The 18792-nt window shown below is 45.4% G+C and overlaps 3 protein-coding genes across 5 annotated transcripts in view; 2 read left to right on the plus strand and 1 right to left on the minus strand.

Moving 5' to 3' along the window:
- The first annotated feature begins 234 nt into the window (after positions 1-234).
- Positions 235-6612, plus strand: si:dkey-3h3.3 (uncharacterized protein LOC100144568 homolog). 3 transcript variants are annotated; one of them, XR_004794474.2, is made up of 5 exons: positions 235-349; positions 1396-2334; positions 2641-2858; positions 2956-3882; positions 4245-6612. XR_004794474.2 is itself a non-coding variant. In XM_035639010.2 (5 exons), the coding sequence occupies exons 1-4, from the start codon at positions 344-346 to the stop codon at positions 3044-3046; spliced, it is 1254 nt and encodes a 417-aa protein (XP_035494903.2). In that variant the 5' UTR covers positions 235-343; the 3' UTR covers positions 3047-3071; positions 3711-4241. The 3 variants fall into 3 exon arrangements, 2 of the variants coding, with proteins under 2 accessions (XP_035494903.2, XP_035494902.2); XM_035639010.2 differs by lacking the exon at positions 4245-6612 and having other exon boundaries at positions 2956-3071; positions 3711-4241; XM_035639009.2 differs by lacking the exon at positions 4245-6612 and having other exon boundaries at positions 2956-4241.
- A 56-nt stretch (positions 6613-6668) lies between these two features.
- Positions 6669-11085, minus strand: golph3a (golgi phosphoprotein 3a). The gene is made up of 4 exons (XM_035639011.2): positions 10648-11085; positions 9566-9697; positions 8955-9069; positions 6669-8043 (listed from the first exon to the last, which is right to left on the minus strand). Exons 1-4 carry the CDS (start codon positions 10855-10857, stop codon positions 7619-7621), a joined length of 882 nt encoding a protein of 293 aa, XP_035494904.2. The 5' UTR covers positions 10858-11085; the 3' UTR covers positions 6669-7618.
- A 384-nt stretch (positions 11086-11469) lies between these two features.
- Positions 11470-18792, plus strand: part of pdzd2 (PDZ domain containing 2) — a 37568-nt gene continuing 30245 nt past the window's right edge. The window contains exon 1 of the mRNA XM_047331374.1: positions 11470-11878. The gene's annotated coding sequence lies outside the window, so the exon portion shown is untranslated. The remainder of the gene's footprint in view (positions 11879-18792) is intronic.

The following is an 18792-nucleotide window of genomic DNA, read 5'->3' on the forward strand; positions in this document are numbered from 1 at the left end:
AAAACTGAATTTGTACATTTTAACGAACGTGCCCTTCGTTCAGTTGGGACAGTGTGTAACAGAGACAGACTGCAGGTCACGTGTTTTCTAAACCAACTAGTGGAAACTGTCAACTGTCAACTGAACAGTGGAAGAGTCGACTGTCAATCAACTCCTCATGTTGGATGTTGTTCCCTCGGTCAGCGACAGAGGGCGCTAGAAGACAGGTGATGAACACTGAGCACGTCCTGAAGCTGAAAGTGAAACCAAGGAGACGAGTGTGTGTGTGTGTGTGTGTGTGTGTGTGTGTGTGTGTGTGTGTGTGTGTGTGTGTGTGTGTGTGTGTGTGCAGACCGTGAGGATCATGGCGGTAAGTTTCACTTGTTTACATTGATAGTGTTCCAGTATGAAGGATGATAGTGATAATAATGAAGTCGATAAGGAGATAATAAGACACGGTGTTGGAGCTGGTGAGGATGTTTGACCTCTTTACAACGAGGTGAACACAATCTAGACTCAGGAAGTTCGTGAGTCCCGTCGAAGACAAGTGTCACTGTCTCGTTCTGCACCAGGAGAACTGATGTGACAACACTTCTCTGTCACAGTCCGCAAGATGAACGAGTCTCCACCTGCAGTGTGGTGGTGACCCCGGGCTGGGGGTCACGGTGACGTCACGGTCCGCTCTCTCTCTCTCTCTCTCTCTCTCTCTCTTTCTCTCGCTCTCTGGTGTGTGTGTGTGTGTGTGTGTTTGTGTGTGTGTGTGTGTGTGTGTATGTGTGTGTTTGTGTGTGTATGTGTGTGTGTGTGTGTGTTTGTGTGTGTGTGTGTGTGTGTGTGTATGTGTGTGTTTGTGTGTGTATGTGTGTGTGTGTGTGTTTGTGTGTGTGTGTGTGTGTGTGTATGTGTGTGTTTGTGTGTGTATGTGTGTGTGTGTGTGTTTGTGTGTGTGTGTGTGTGTGTGTGTATGTGTGTGTGTGTGTGTGTGTGTGTGAGTGTGTGTGTGTGTGTGTATGTATGTGTGTGTGTGTATGTATGTGTGTGTGTGTGTGTGTGTGTGTGTGTGTGTGTATGTGTGTGTTTGTGTGTGTATGTGTGTGTGTGTTTGTGTGTGTGTGTGTGTATGTATGTGTGTGTGTGTGTGTGTGTGAGTGTGTATGTGTGTGTGTGTGTGTGTGTGTGTGTGTGTGTGTGGCGGTTTCCTGAGCGAGCAACTTGAGAAAGGGAACAGACGATTATAATTTGAGGAGAAATTATATATATATATAAAATATATATAATAATAATTCCGTTTGAGCAAATACAAATGTAGTCTGTGCTCAATCAATGTATTTGCGTGTTAACCATAATCCATATTAATGAGACATTATAATAATAATAATAACAATAATAGCTAACAGCTGTCCTGTCTTTTTGCAGTTTATCACAGACATCACCGTCACCATCCATGAAGCTGATTATAGAGACCCTGGAGCACTGATGAAGATCCTCCGACCTTACGGTCCCCAGGAGAGAGGTTCCTGCTACAGAGTGAGGGGAACCATGGAGGAGCTGGAGCAGCTCTCAGTCCTACTGTCAGCGTTGGCTCGTCCTGCTCAGCGCGAAGCTTCGCCTCACGTGAAGTCTGTGGATGTGTCCGCCGTCGTTATGGAATACATTCAGCAAAAACGTGCAGAAGAACTCGACAGAATTCAAGGGAGCAGTTTTGTGATTGAACCACAGGCTGACCTCAGTGGCACCGTGAGAGTGACCATACGACCGCGGCAGGTCTCCACGCACCCTGCTCACGCTGACTGTGTCAGACAGAGATTCATCACATTCTACCAGAGGACGGCCTCTGACCTGCAGGTCTCTTCTGTCCCGGTGAGCCCACATGACCTCAGAGACCTGCAGAGGAGATTCCAACAACTGATGTTTAAACACAGCGACAAACGTGACGACGTGATAGTGACTGGGCCTTTTGTTCACATCGCTAAACTGAGAGAGTTCCTTTTACAAAAGACACCAAGTGTAAGCGAGAGTCCAGTGAACAAAGGTGCGTCCAACGTTCCAGGCAGTGGTCAGCCTACGCACAGCAGAGATCCTGAAGAAGAATCCTGTCCGATCTGCATGGAGTCGATGGCAACAGCAGAGAAAACGACCCTGAGGTGCAAGCACTCCTTCTGCAGTGGATGTCTGAAACAGGCATTCAGCTACAAGCCTGTGTGTCCGACGTGTGGAGCGTTATACGGCACATTGAGGGGAACACAGCCTGATGGAGGCACAATGAAGGTCACCAGGAACTCTTCCTCTGTACCTGGATATGAGAAATATGGTACGATAGTCATCCAGTATCGCATCCCAAGTGGCATCCAAAAGGTAAAACTCCAGATACAATACTGACCGGTTTGAATTTCACCTGTTGTAAACCTTTGAAAAGAATCAGACATATTCAGGGTTGTTTTTCCCTTTGTCACGTATTAATCGGTTTATTAACCTGGTAACTTGTTCCACTGGAGACCTGACACAGAGAGCAACGTTAAAAGCTGCAGACAAAACTATAGAAAATCAGGTAACAGGTAAAAGATACTTGAAGACACTAAGAAGACTAACGTGAACAAAGAACATTCGACTCTCACTCTGGGACGCAGCTCGGCTGAACATCATGAATCTGTCCCACTGCAGGAGGAGCATCCGAGCCCCGGTGAGCCGTACGAAGGTGTGTCCCGCACGGCCTATCTCCCACACTCCCCAGAGGGCCAGAGGGTCCTGGGACTGTTGCGACGGGCCTTCGATCAGAGACTCATCTTCAGGGTGGGTCGCTCCACCACCAGCGGCAGGAACAATGTGGTCACATGGAACGATATTCACCACAAAACCTCCACACATGGAGGATCAACACAGTAAGGACTCCATGACAAGACAAACGTATCCACGTGTCCTCGTGTGACTATGAACTGTCCATAATAAGTTCTGTCATCTTTGTTCCTGTCTCTGCAGCTATGGATACCCAGATCCTGATTACCTCAGCCGGGTTGCAGACGAACTCAAGGTCAAGGGAATTGAAGGAGTCACTTCACACAGGAAGTGACTCACAAGCCCGTGGAATGTGTCAGGTTAAGTTACTCTGTTATCTCTACAAAGTTATGTACAATCAAGGTAAAAGTCACACAGATTAGATTAGATTAGACACAGAAGGTGTAATTCTTTCCTTTTTATTGTCATTTGATGTTCCACGTTCAAAATCAAATCCCTCGATTGCCACCGCTCCCCTGTGTACCCCCCACCCGCCTTGGTGCCCCCCACCCCCCTGTGTGCCCCCCGCCCTGCAGACTATCAGAAAGTACATACATAAGTACATACATTCTGATATCTGAAAAAATGTGTTGGCTAATGTACTTGTTAATCACGTCACAAGAGTGATGTGATTCGAATTTTCACTCACCAAGATTTCTCTACACAGCCCTGGCACTTTTAGTGCTTCACAAGAATAAAACATTATATATATATATATATATATATATATAAATAAAGATGACTTACTTACTCAAACAAGTGACCTTGGTAACCACAAACCCTGCTTCATAGTCCAGGTTCACTTTGTCCTTTATTTGAAGCTTGTCCTAAATAATTGACTTGAGTTGTATCTATATTTATCTTTAGTTATGTTTCACTAGTATATGTAGTGTATATTATATTATTGCATGGTCTGATCTGTTGTGTTTATGGACTTGCTGTGTGATTTGCATATTTAGTTTGAGGAAAGTGATCAGAGCTGGTTTGCGGTTGATTTGGCTCAGGTGAGAGATCCCTCACCCACTCACACACGTCAGTGACGTCACCTGGGTCTGAGGGCCTGAACTGGTATTAAGAGGAACGGGACAGCACCTGGACCTTCACCACGCTGAGACCTGCCTGTTGACTGTGGTGCGTTAAGACTTTATTTTCCATATTTGCCTTTCTTCACGGCCCTCGTGAAATATAAAACATGCACTTTGCCTTGATATTCACAAGTGACCAAGACGAAACAACTCATCACTTCCAGCTTCCCCTTGTTGAGATTCTTCAACATTTTGTTTGATATGGAAAAACTAAAATGAAGAACGCTGTTGTGATTTTGTCACATGATTCCAAAAATCTGCCCTAAGTTTATTATTTTCTTTAATTGAAGTTGTACTTAAAATCTTTGAAATGATTGAAGGAAGAAAAAGTTTTATTCGCCCTCCTACAGGACTTCCCCACTTCCTCAGACAATTGACATAATAAATCCCCTTCTTCTTGCTCAACAGCTCACACTCACTGATTGATTTACCTGCAGTTCACCAACAGCCTTTTTTAAAAAATTGGCCAGAGATGTGATGCGTTATGAAAAAAGCAAAAACTAAAACGTGGGAAATGCATCACGTCATTTGTCAGGTGAGTGGTGAAATGATCCTCACTGACGTCTAGTCTGTCTGATTTGTGTTCCACAGTCAGAGGTGCGTCTGGTTCAATTAGGCCCTGCTAATGTGTCCACAAGGTAAATAAGTTGTCATTGAAACGCAGGAAAATATCTGTAAACTCACTCTGACACACACACACGCTCACAGACAGCAGCATATGTCGTCACATGAGACAAAAGGCTGAGTCTACGGTCGACAAGCTGAATTTAAATCAGTTGTGTGAAGAGGCACTTTCAAAGAAAGAACAAAGACCAGATGTCCCTTTATCTAGAGAACATTTATTATGTCTCATATTCAATCTTCACTTCTCCAGTCGCTGCCTGATCACTCCCAGCTCTGAGCTACATACAATATCACATCTGTGATCACCAATGTCTTCCACAACCTCCATGAGCCTAACTTGCAAAGGAGAACAAAGAAAACAGTTCAACATGTATGAAAATAAAATTCATATGATTTGAGACAATATGAAAGTAAGAGCAACATATCGTGAAAAGGCTTTGTTAAATGTTTTAGAGCATTTTGAGACTAAAGGCAGATGAAGATGATTTTGGAAACTTGACCTTTGAATATGTGACTGATACAAACATTGAAGTTCATACATCAACTCTTCTGATTCTTTTAGTGCGTCACTGATGGCCCATCACGTTTCAACAGTTAAGTAAAGAGCGTGTTTTTATTTTGAGAGTAAAACACTGAACATTGACATGTCCCTGGTTTACCATCAACCTCTCACTCACCTGGTGTCTGGCTGTAGTACAGGTCGTAAGCCCCGCCCCCTGGTGTCTGACGGCAGTACAGGCCGTAAGCCCCGCCCCCCGGTGTCTGGCTGTAGTACAGGCAGTAAGCCCCGCCCCCCGGTGTCTGGCTGCAGTACAGGCAGTAAGCCCCGCCCCCCGGTGTCTGGCTGCAGTGCAGACAGTAAGCCCCGCCCCCTGGTGTCTGACGGCGGTACAGGCCGTAAGCCCCGCCCCCTGGTGTCTGGCTGCAGTACAGGCCGTAAGCCCCGCCCCCTGGTGTCTGGCTGCAGTGCAGACAGTAAGCCCCGCCTCCTAAGATGGGACAAGAACCATTTTAAATAGTCGAAAACAATCAAAAACATTTTTTCCAGATGATTTCTATCATGTGGACTCATTCTTTACATGAATGACCTTGCCAAGGATGAGGAAAGATGTAGCTTAACTACCATCAGACGCCTCACCATGTCCAGTCAACGCATTAGACGTCAGTGTGATACAAGCTCTATGTCTCTTAATAGGAACAAGGTTTCCCACCTCTGTTTTGTGTTAAAGATAGACAGTATATATAAATCAAGCATAGTAATGTGCATGGGGCAGGTCACATCCCAGACCTCTCCCTGTACTGGAACAGCCAGACATTACACATCTTCAGATAAGAACATTTCCCTAAATGTTTTAAAGACCCGAGTCCAAACGCATGATGAAAAGATCCTTGTGGATTCCTTCATTGTTTGACTATAACCCAATTCACTACTAAGTGAAAAGTATAAATATTTCTATTTGGATTTTGCTAAGAACATAGCTGGCATTGATCAGGTATACAATCCTCAACGGCCCCTTGTCTAGAGAAGAGTGCTTGGTGTGTCACTGAAAATTACAAAAGGTACACGGGATGTTTTATCAAGCTCTAAGAGAAAATCGTGACATTGGACCATGACTGAAACATTCAGATGTGACAGGCTCAACTCCTGAGTGAAGCCTGGCTGATGTGCAGTTTGACAGTGCTCCATCATTTGAATTGCTTTTATGAATGAAACTGCTCCAGGATGTGTAAAACAGAGATATTCCCGTCTTATGGTTTTAAACAAGTTATCTCCTACATTATCCGAGACAGTGAACACAACATGGATGTGGGTGTGACGGGACAGGGGTTGTTGTCTTAGTCTCATACTAATGGTTGCTTGATTAATAATGCTTTCATGTTGCACCGTTTAATATTTAGAACATTTATTCCTCCTTCAAGCATTATATATTTTTAATGTAAGCTCTGAGGCAAGTGTGGGAAAAAAATAATCTGGCGATTTTATTCTATAAATCTGGTCTCAGCTGCTTTTCCTCCTGTTGGGAAAGTATGTTGTTGTTGTAATACTAACGTTGACCACCAGAGGCTGGGATGTTAGAGATTATAGATCATTACAGTAACTGTCCTTCGCATAACAACTTATGCATGTAGAAATAAAACCTGCTCTAGATCAGTCGTCTCCCAGATATTCACTTTACTTTGTTTCTATGAGCAACAATTCTACATGTGTTTGCAACAGTTAGGAATTCTTTATTTCATCAATATTGTCAGCACGATGCCATCATCCAGTCCGTCCACTGACGTTCACCATGTTACGGCTTTTCATTGCTCATGAATGTTTTTTGTCCCAAAATATTTTACTTACGTAACTGGTTAGGTCATACAGGTCAGGACTCTGGAACTATATATGCATGTTAAGGTTCCGTGGTTCATCCCTCATTTACAAAGGAATTATCTTCATATTGTTCTGTCCGTCTGCTCAGAACTCACGTTCCTACTCTACCTGGGTTTCCCTCCATGGCCCCATGACCCGACCCTGCAGGTCCGGTGACCTATGAACTCTGAAGGCTTCTCTGTTTCCATGTACCCTCCCCCAGCCACAGGACAAGCAGGTGTATTTACATCGGATGGACTAAGAGGCATCACCAGAGTAAAAACTTTGAATTTAAAAATGTAATATGCTGAAGCGATACTCTGTGATATACTTCTGGATCTGACCACGTCTGTTTTTTCTACCAGTACTTGATATAAAAGTAAAACAATGCTGTGACATCGAACACATCAGATCCTTACACATCTGGTAGAAGATCTCCATCAAAACCCTTTCGTTCCTGTACAGCATCACTGCCCTGTACGTGTACGGTGTGTCAGGATGGTAACTCAGGTAAACTCTACCTTGCTGTCTATACTGTACCTCCATCTGTCTCAAACATATCCCCCATAGAAAAGAAAGAGGAGAAGAAGAATCAACATCTTGATTTCAGCCACACCATATCATCGTCGTCTACCACTTCATTCAAAGTTCCATATTCTTTTTTTTTTAGCAAAAGTGAACACACAAAGGACACATGGGGGGGTCCACTGTGAGTCTGTCAGTTCACCAGGTTGGGTTAGTACTGTGACTCCAACCCCAATGTACAATGCAGCCAGTGTTTCCTGTCTCTGTGTGTGCGGCAGCCTCATTTGGTGAAGGCGGCCACCACGGCCCAGAGCAGCTCGTTGGTGTTGGCCTTCATGCTCTCTCCCTCCGGCTCCAGCTCCAGCAGCTGCCGCACTCTCTTCATAGCCAGGTCGTACTGGTCGTCCAGCAGCGGGGCGAAGGCGTTTTCCAGGACGTCGGAGGAATGGGCTAAGAAGATGAGCGCGAGCAGCCGCTTGTCCATTCGATGGGGGTCGTTCACCCACTTGTCCAGGACGCCCTCCTGGACCTTCTTGATGAGGCGCTGCTTGATGTTGTTGTTGGTCAGAGGGTGTGTCGTCATGTCAAACAGCAGAAAGTTCTGCTTCTCAGTGGTGAGGACGCCTTTCTCCACCAGGTTCTTGGCAAGTCGCTCACGGACGTTCCGCAGTTGATAATGAAGCTTCAGGGGGTTCCACGTCTCTCCTGGAGAACACCAGACAGTTAATGTTGCTCACATACATTCAGAAACAAAAGCTACACCAACATGTTTTTATTGTAATCTGGCAGTTTAAAATGTCTGATCAGATGATGACTGAGGGGGGTTTGGTGTGAAAGGACGGTCGACATGTTGTGGGTGTTTTGAAGAGCTCACCCACAGACAGGTCCTCGTGTTTTTAGTTTGAGTGAGTGAGCGGCAGCAGTACAGATCTTTATTGTTATGAGAAATGAACCAGCCCAGTCTGAGTTATTAATGGGACAGTGAGGCTGCCCACAGTGAAATCTAACTTCAGAGGTTTCAATGAGCCCTCTGCACATCTTTTCTTGAAAAAGTTCCTTGTAATAGTTAACACCAGTGTTGTCACAGCTTCATTAGATGGAAAATTAACTGTAATGGATCAAAAACAACAATATAAACTTGGAGAAACATACTGGGAAAGTTTCATACTGTAACTTTGTTTATATTATATATAAATAACTAATACTGTAGTATGATTGAAATGAAAAGCTGTATGTTTATCATTAATTATCAAACGCTTGCGTCTTTCCAGTTTCATAGTAAACTGAAAAAGTTTGTACACTTGTCAAAGTAACATCAAAGATCTCCAACTCATGCTTCATTGACAACTGGCCCATCAATCAGTCTGGACATTGGGAGTACCGGATGATATCCATGAAGTTTATACCATCCTCGTCAGAGAGGCAGAACTTGGCAGCACATGCGTGAGACGGTGTGTCATCAGTTGCTCAGATGAGATTTAAAATAACGGCATAATTCATACAAATGAAACGCTGGTTGCCAATGAGCGGCCATTGCAGACAAACACTTCAAACCACATCTGACGTGACGTCGAACATGAAGCTGGGTCTGAGCAGAAAGAGGCAGCACAACTCACCGCTGAGCAGCTCGATCCAGCTCTGCACCGTCTCCGGAGGCTGCGTGTCCTTGATGTGTTTCAGGGCTTCGTCCAGCAGCACGTCGCCTGTCGGAGCGTCCGACTTACAGATGACCTGCCGGTGAACACAGACCGTCACAGAGTGATATGTGTATATCACCTGCTTTAGAGTTTGTTCATTCAACGAGAACTGAAACTAAAAATCTACTTTCATAGTTGATCAATTTGCCAAGTACTTTCTGATTAATGGCTTGGTCTTTATACAGAGAAATGAGGGAACAGGGAGCAATGCCAAGCAGCCCTGGCTGACTCTTTAAATGTGGTGGTTTGTTTAATTTAACAGTTGTTCACTTCATTACCACATAAAACAAAGAAATCTTCACACGAGAAGCTGCAACCACAGACTGAATGACATATAGTTGATGGATAAATTGTGTTGATAAAGTCTGTTGGTGTGGGGTCAATCTGCTCTTCAGTGTATCCCATAACGAGAGGTAATATTGTACTGGTACGATGGGTAGAGGCTGTTGTAATGAGTCTGGTTGATGCCACGTGTTCATGCCCCAGTCAACATTAGGAAAATAAAATAACCATTACTGGACATGTCTCACCTTCCTGGCCAGCAGACCCTTCCTCCTCATGCCGCAGGTCTCCAGCTGCAGGCGTCCTCTCAGGGACAGTTCGATCAGCATGCAGCCTCGCAGGCCCGACGAGATGCAGTCGTTCCAGAACGAGGTGTAGCCCTGCATCACGGAGACACACACACCGGGCGTTGTCAAACAGGAGAAGACCCAGAACTAATTCCCGATGGTCAAACTCGTTGAGTCAAACTGGAGCAGGTACGTTGATCACAAAGTCAGAAGATTGGCACCAAAACATTACAGCAGGCAACATTTGTGCATATGTACGAAACAGATGCTTGATACTGTCAGTGTCAACAGCAGCGGACATTACTCGGGTCTTAATGGATCAATGTTGGTTTGATGCTGGACACGTGTCAGTCAAGATTTGTTATAGATGGATGTAGGTTTTTTTCACACGTGTGACAAACATGTCCCTGACAGAAGATTCTCCATAGTTTTTCTCTCTCCATAAACCTTTACTAGTCATGAGGTCATTGTTTTTAATGGAGTTATTGTATAAGGGAGATGGATCTGCCACCTGTTGAAACTTCCTGACAAGTATAACTACAATCAACTTGTGGGTTAGACACAGACGATCTCTATTCAAATGTTATAGTGCATCTGACAACTACGTGGCTGCAACAGGGATCATTTACATCGTGTTTCATCTTCGTTTCTTCTCACGTGCAAGTGTTGGTTTTCACTAAAGCTTCACGTGTTTCTGTGTTGAGACCAGTGTCAACAGGCCCTGACCTCCTCAGACCACATCACAGACACACTGGATCCACTGGATCCACTGGATCGAGATCCGTCCACATCAACAACATCATGTTCTTCCGACCCTGTTAACTCACTGGTGCTGATGACGACCACAACGACCGCTACCACCGTCTAGCCGCTGAATAAAGAACATTAAGAACACCACACGACGTTACATTGGGCCAGAGGACACGTCACAGTGGCCAGTTGTTGTTAGCTTCGGCTAGCGGCTAGCAGTTAGCGGCTAGCCGCTAGCACCAAAGCAAACAGCCATGCTAGCGCTCGCTAGCTAACGTCAGCTCGGCGGTTACCTCCCGGTCCTTCAGGCCCAGCAGCAGCACCTCCTCCATCAGGGTGAGGCGCGTCTCCTTGGAGTCCCCGGTGTCCTCGACCTCCGGCTCGTCCCCGCGCCGCGGCTCGTCGTCCTCCTCGGCGGGCGCGCGGTCCTTGTCGGCGGCGCTGCGCGAGGCTTCGGTCCGCCTCTGCACGAGGCCCGAGCTCCGCTGAGTCAAGGAAGTCATGTCTGTGTGTCTGCCGGCGGCGAACTCCGCTGAACGACGACGCTGCCCGAGATGTCCGGTCCAGTCACTCGCCGTGGACCATAGAGCAGAGACCCGTCGTGTGGTGCAGCCGGAGCAGTCCGGTGGTGAGGACCCGTGGAGTCGGGAGAACGGCTCTCCTCCCCGGACTCGTTCCGCAGCAGAGGAGCGTCGTTGTAATATGGCGCCGCGGTGGGTGTAGTACCGAGCACATCCAGCAGGTGGAGGCCGAGACGACCACAACAACAAGAACTCCACTGTCATCAAACAGTGTCCTATACCTGGTAATTATTCATGTTTACATCGTGTATGAATCATCAGACCACTTCAACAAGATAGGTAGATGATAACAATTATTCCTTTAATCATAACATAACCTATTTACAATACTAATCTCAGAAAATAAAGTTCAGAATAGAATTCCAAACCCTGCTCCTCACCTACAGAGCCCTTGATAATCAGGCTCCATCATATCTGACAGAGATCCTCGTTCACATCATCGCAACAGATCACTTTTTACTTCCAGCCTCCCGGAGGAGGAGGCGCCGGGGGGCGGGGTTTAGGTCAAAACCGTCGTCTCAACAAAATGTGGCCCTTTAGACTCCGCCCCTCCGCCTGCGCGAATGAAAGCTCATCAGTTTCCTGAGGCTCTGGATCCAGAAAGAACCGCGGAGCATTAATAACCTCTCTTCACACTGGAGGGGTTCTTCTTCCTGCACTGGATCTGTCCAGGGGGTTTTAAACTCTGGAGCCACTTCTTCTTCTTCTTCTTCTTCTTCTTCTTCCATGCAGCTCTGCGCCACTTGCGCGGATTTAAACGTCCAGACGCTTTTATGAGTTGTGAAGGAGGAGTATTTTCTTTTTTTCTCGTCAGAACGAGTTAACCTCGGAGTCTAGCTCTATCATTTATGTATTCATAAATAGTCCAGACCACACCATGGGACACTCCTCTGTCCGGAGCCGGGACCTGGAGCCCTCGGACGCAAGGACCATGTAGCTGAAGGTACTGTCTGTCTTCTGTCTTCATCTGCTGTCTCCAGGACTGAGCTCCAGTCACAGGAGAGCACATGAAGCTCTCTCTGTGTACAGTAATTACAGTCTCACTTCAATGTGTTGAATGTTTCGATTCCATGTTGAAGTTGCTTGACTTGTGGGAGAGACTCACTCCAGCCCCATCCTGATCGATGTTCCTACACCTCACAGTGCAGAGAGGCAGTTGAGGATGAAACCAAATCGAGCTCTTATATTCATATTCATAATAGCAGAAAGTGAAGGGAGGACACCAGGGCCGAGGGTGACAGACGGAGCAGTTGCTCATCCCTCCGTGCGACTGCTCCTCCTCAGATCGCTTTACCTTCTGCCTCTCTGCTGCTCCATTCGCTGGTTTCCCTCAACCTCCTCCCGCTGCACTTTCAAAATGACCTCACTGTGAAATAATGTGATAGCTTTTACATCTACAGGCTGCCATCCAGACTGCACGGATGGTTCCCAGCCCAGCACCTCCAGGAACCAGACACGAGTGATTTACACTTCACACCTCTCCACGTCCCAAACTACTGTCCAGTCCACAGAAGTTCCAGTTCCAGTGGACTCATTTTAATATTTCCACTGTCAACCTCTTCAAATAACTCTCTTTCCCCTGGAGGGCAGTTTTTGATGCAGGACTCATTGTATCCAATCAGACTCACTGACATGTGAGCCTGAATAACATGACTGCAGCAGAGGTTCAGACGTTTATAATTAGTTTATAATTGAGCAGGATTATACAAAAAGCTACTGAACAGATTTCCACTAAACTTGCTGGAAGCATGAGGCGCGGGCCAAGAAAGAAGCTATTAAATGTTTGTGCAGATCTGGAAAAAGGGGCGGGTCCAGGATTTCATTTGATCACATTTTATAACATTGTTGGATAGTGTTTTTTCACATATTCACCAGGGATTAATGCATACAGTAGCTATTCATTTAAAAAAAGTCATATTTAAGGGATCGATATCGTTAAGTGTGTGCAATATGTGTGGATCTAGCAGATTTAATTTTGTTCCATTAGGAGACGGTTGGGCCTTGACAGAGGTACAGTGACATTCTAGTTCAGTATTTAAATGAAGGCAGGTTGGGCTTGAAAGCAAAGTGTGTCTATGGCTGAGACAACTAAGACATTGTCTGTCACTCCCATTCTTACACTCCTGGATCAATGTGGGGTTTAGTCAAAGTCAACAGGAGCTGGGAATCGAACCGCCAACCTTCCAATGATTGGACAACCCGCACTAGCTTTCTGAGCCACAGCTGCCATCTTGTATTATCTCTTGATAGTGAAACAGTCAGTGCAGGAGCAGCATCATATTTTACTGCACTGGCTGTGTTTGGATGGCTGCTGTGTGTGTGTGTGTGTGTGTGTGTGTGTGTGTGTGTGTGTGTGTGTGTGTGTGTGTGTGTGTGTGTGTGTGTGTGTGTGTGTGTGTGTGTGTGTGTGTGTGTGTGTGTGTGTGTGTGTGTGTGTGTGTGTGTGTGTGTGTGTGTGTGTGTGTGTGTGTGTGTGTGTGTCTGTGTGTGTCTGTGTGTGTGTGTGTGGAGGGAATTTCATAATAAATGAAATAGATGTTGGTGGCTCATTAACTAACAGCAGAACAGCGAACAGAACCAATGGCAGTGGGTGTTGGTTTAACACTTGATCCTTCAGTTCTGAGGCGTCTGTGTGCATTGATCCTGGAGACGTTTGTTCAGATCAGACCTGTAGTCTCGTCGAGCTTATTGTAAGAATGAATGTTTGACGAGTACACCCGCTTTAAAAATAAGTCAAGTCTGAACAGATGATCTGTTCCACATAGACACATAGTAGACATAGTTACAAGACCCGCTCCTCCTAAGCAGATACAAGCATATCAGCATATAACAGCAGAGGATCCTTTTAGAATCAGAATCTGGGACCTCAAACTGACTGTGTCCTGTGTTCACCTCCTGACACAGTGCTGTTGGTTCATTCATCTCATTATCATTTCAAACCCTCACAAAACATCTTTGTTTGCAGCTGCACAGACAGAAACAACCTGAAAAGATTCTGCAATGTAAGACGTTCCCCAAATACACAAAGATTCGCCCCCAGGTAACAAACGAAGAGGAAAGTGTCTGACTCTGAACTTGATTCAACTTGTTTCAACTGTCAGTCCAGAGAACAGTATGATGAATACATAGGATGAATGTAAAACACTTGGAGATTCTGCCTTGTAAATTGAATCTGGTGTGACACACTGCTGGTCGGCACTCTGGCCCTAAAAAGTAAAAATATGTAAGAATATGTGCAATATGTTGCAAGATTTACAGCTGTGCAGGTTGTTCAGCAGAGGATGTGCAGGTGGTGCAATGAGCAGGGATGGTGTGTTAGTGACCTTGTTGATGAGGTCACGAGGGTGAACACAGAGAATTCCTCTATCATCTTCATCTGCACGGCCACGTGGCGCCTGATGGAGCGAACCCCCTCCGACACGTCTGCTCACAGCACGGTGACACCGTGCCACACTCCCTGGTCCTTATTCTTCTCCAAAGTTGATTTCAGCATGAAGAGTTGTCGTCTGGATCAGATCCAACGCCAGTCACAAGGTGCTTGTCACAGATTCTGGGTTGTTTTGAAGGGTGGATCTTTGTCTGGGTTGTGTACAGGGAGTTGTGTAGTTGTTGTGTAACCAGCCGCTGGTTTTCGTGGTTGGCTCAGCCCTGATGTATGACACATCATAGAGAGATCTACCAGCCGCTGGGTCCACCCTGCAGTCTCCTCTTGGACTGAAGAGGGAGGGGACCATCATCTGCATCATCTGCATCATCTGAAGGCTTATTGGATGTATGATGTGCATCACTAAATCTTGCATGTATTTTGTAATACATCAGTACATCTAAGTAACTTAACCGTTCACTAGTGGATATTATCTGTGTCTTCTCAAACGTGTGGCTCTGGAGACGGAGCGGGTTGTTCACTTACCAGAAGGTTAAATCCCGGCATGACACTAAATTCCAAGTTGTCCCTGATGTGTATAGATGATTTTAACACTGTTGGGTTGAACAAACAACCCGTCTTGCTGTGTTGGCTCAACCCAGCATGTAGTTGGTCCAACAGCTGCCCAGCAAGTGGACTACTAAGAAGGGCAGGGCCGATTCAAATAACATACAGTTTGTGATGGGCACTGTACACAGCACGCAGCTGGTGAATGCGCTGCCAATCGAGGAGCGTGGGCTGTCTGTGTTTACAGGATGAACACGACTGAAACACTGATGATGTCCAGTTTGTGTGAACACTGCGAGGTGAAAACTCTCTGCTCCACACAGAATCCGCCTGCTCGGCTCTCTCTGCACAGCGCTCGCAAACTGCTGACGGCAGCTCCCGATGACCTGAAACAATAAATATCTCTAATCCCGGCATGTTCCAGTGCCCCCGTGCAGCCACGCAGCCCGAGTCAGTTTCACCTCTGACCCTGTTACAATAGGTGTCCCATTGAGCACACTGAATAACAAGATGAAATAACAAAATCTTGCTAATTGATAACTTTAGATGAACTACACCTTGATACAGACTCTTCTCTGCTCTACTTTGCCCAGCAGTTACAACGCATTCTACCATGACATTGTGATATGTTGACCTGAGTTCCTCGTGAAGGGAATGTAAGATTACTTACTCAGATCAGTTTAGTTTGGAGATGGCCTTGGTTATGACACTGTGCCTTTATATGTTTCACTTTAATGTTACAGAAGTTACTGAAGAGGCGCAAATTGAATTTATCTGACGATAGCGGAGGTGGTCTTAGTTTCTCTTAACTGGTGGAGCCTGGTACTGCTTCTACGTCGCTGTTCTCATATGTATGATTGAGCTGCGGTTGGTCTTTCAGGATTTATGATCAAATTGATTCATGCATGTTGGATCGCTGTTGGGATTCCACAGGTCCAATCCAGCTCAGGTCCAAAGCTACAGTTCTACAGATGGTTGTTAGGGACTATACACAACCTTAGTCAGAGCGCTGGCCTTGATCTGGCGTCATGGTCGTGGCGGGATGGCTGACTGGGGTACCACCTTGTCGCCGTCCTGGTCTCGCATCTGCAAGCCAAGATTAATTTGAGTAGTGTAAAAATTCAGTTGAATCAAGATGTGTGAATTCAAATGGGCCATTCTTTCTAATCCATTTCCTGAGAGTGCTTTAGTGTTAAGCTGCTTGATACGTTTAGGAATAACCACATTTTTTGATAGAAAACATCACTGTGTTCAGTATAGAAGGGCTGTGTGAATGGGTGGTTGTGATTAGTTCTGTAAAGCGCTTTGGGTGGTTGATAAGACTAGAAAAAGTGCTATAAAAATGATTGTGCATTTACCACAGCAGATGATTTATCAAGTCCTGCACCGTCTTCATACATGTTAATATACTAGGTGTCTTGTAGGTGACCCTACTCCTCCTTGACTGACTGAAATGAAGATCCGATCCCGGCTTCCCCCGGTCCTGAACCCGAGTATCAGCTGTTGTCGCGTTGTCGTGAACACGCTGTGGTTGTATTGAGCTGTAGCTGCTCCTCAGCGCTGATCAGCTGTCTATTCTAAATGTATCTATACTGAACGTGACCTGTGTCCAAACTCAACACTGCTCTTTCTGCGACCCTAGAGGCTCTGACGTCCTCCCCCCATAGTCTCTCGAACTCCTGTGGGAAACACCTCACTGCTGTGGCGGACAGCCAGTGTCCCCAGCTGACTGAGGCTCCGTACACCAGTGGATTACATTCGTGTTGTTCCTTTATTTTCTAACAGTGTGACATTTCGGATGTACTAAAATGGGGCTTTTTCTAATCTTTGGCCATATGGCGCCTCGGAGCAGAGCAGGGTGGAGGGGCAGGGGGAGGGGCGGGATGAGACATGTAGGTCGGCCTGACACACGGAACAAAGAGTGGGCGACTAATCCCCGTTGTCACACTCAGAGGTAGAGACTCACTTGACAACAGCGCGTCCACCTTGACGGAGCCGTCTGAAGCAGAGCGCAGAGGAGGTGGTGGTGTGACGTCTTCTGCAGCTCCGCTCTGGTGTCCTCGCTGTGGGATGTTGCACAGTGTCAAAGAGCAATGTCAGGTCCTGCACGGACAGTGCACGTGGACGCCACAGAGGAGATGGCATGATGGTTGAGGCAAAGAGCTTCCCACTGTACAGTAATAGACCATTTACTGTGGGTTTATTCTAGGTCACATCGAGCCCCGTGGTGTCACATGAACCTAATGATAAAGTTCATTTAAGGTTCATTTCAGGATTCACAATGGCTCTGTTGCTTTGCCGAGTGGACTAATTCCTACGTTGATCTACTCTTGTTGTCACTATAACAGACCACACACGTCCCACAGCTCACCTTCCCAGGGCTGTCACTTATCAGACCAAAATGAGATGCTTCTGATGACTGGACGTGTGTGTGTGTGTGTGTGTGTGTGTGTGTGTGTGTGTGTGTGTGTGTGTGTGTGTGTGTGTGTGTGTGTGTGTGTGTGTGTGTGTGTGTGTGTGTGTGTGTGTGTGTGTGTGTGTGTGTGTGTGTGTGTGTGTGTGTGTGTGTGTGTGTGTGTGTGTGATGAGAACAGCCTCCTGCAGATGACAGTGGAGTTCCTTCTCGTCTCCGTATCAATTCAGTCTGAAGCTCTTTAGCTCTGTTACCGGTGTTGAGCCAGAGATTATGTGGGGAGGGGGAAGGGCTCGGGATTTAGGTTGTTACTGGAAAATGTCATGTTAATACTGTTGTTGTTGTTGTTGTTGTTGTTGTTATTTAACGGATGTGTGAGCAGTTGATCAACTGATTCTGATTCAGTCCAATTGTCTTGATTTACTCACAGTGTCATTTCAAGGTGTCAGGTAACATAGAGAGTAGTGTAACTTCTACAGACTGTCATGAGGCTCCATACACTTGTTGTATATATATATATATGTGTGTGTGTATGTGTATATATATACATATTCATCCTGCATCAGAGGAGAGCGCTTCAGCCAGTTTCCTGGCAATAGGTGGCAAAGCCTAGTTCCATGTCAGCAAGCCTAATAAATTACTATCTAATACATTAAGTATGGACAGCCTGCAAAATGGGAATCCCAAGAAACCCTCAGCAAAATTGGAGCTGCTGAAAATCTTTTTCCAAATTCCATCCTTGTGCTTGCTTTAATAATAATTGTAATGACTATTCATTTCTTTTGTCTAGACATGTATACGTTTCTTTGTTTACACATCCTAATTTTTTTACACAGCCTTAATGTTTGAGTGCAACATTTCACGTATGAATGGGTGAATGTGACTTGTAGTGTAAAACACTTTGAGTGGTCGATAAGACTAGAAAAGTACTGTATGAAAACAGTGCATTTACTATTTTGTATCTTTGTGCATTTTACAGTTATTTTACAGAACATGACGTTCAGATTTGGTGACTCGTGGTACAATAGGATATATATATATATATATATATATATATATATAGTTGAACGATCCTCCAGATTCTAATGTATATTAGTGTTCAAGTATTTGTTTCATGTGGAATGGTTTACGTTATATTTTATCTCAATACTTGCACTTGTGATTTCAAATATTTTTATATAGTTCTGACTTGCTTCAGTTTTACTAAATAAAAAAGTGAGGAAATTCATTTTTAAAAAACATGTATTGCTTCAGAATCACGTCCTGCCCCTTTAAGGCAACAGTGTCCCAGACTTTAACTGGTGATGTTCATTTTGTCTAAACTCCTAAACAGCTGCAGCTTATTGTTGGGCCCATGTGTTTTCATCAGGGTCATGAATTATTAAGTAGAACAGTCATTTCCAATGTTATTAAACTCTGAAAATGATTTCAGAATGAAGGTGTTTCCTCTGATTTCCAAACTGTCAGTCAGATGAACCTAGTGAATGGGATTGGCCACGATTGGTAGTTTTCA

Source organism: Scophthalmus maximus, chromosome 3, assembly GCF_022379125.1.
Source record: "Scophthalmus maximus strain ysfricsl-2021 chromosome 3, ASM2237912v1, whole genome shotgun sequence".
In the NCBI taxonomy this organism is placed as follows: Eukaryota; Metazoa; Chordata; class Actinopteri; order Pleuronectiformes; family Scophthalmidae; genus Scophthalmus; species Scophthalmus maximus.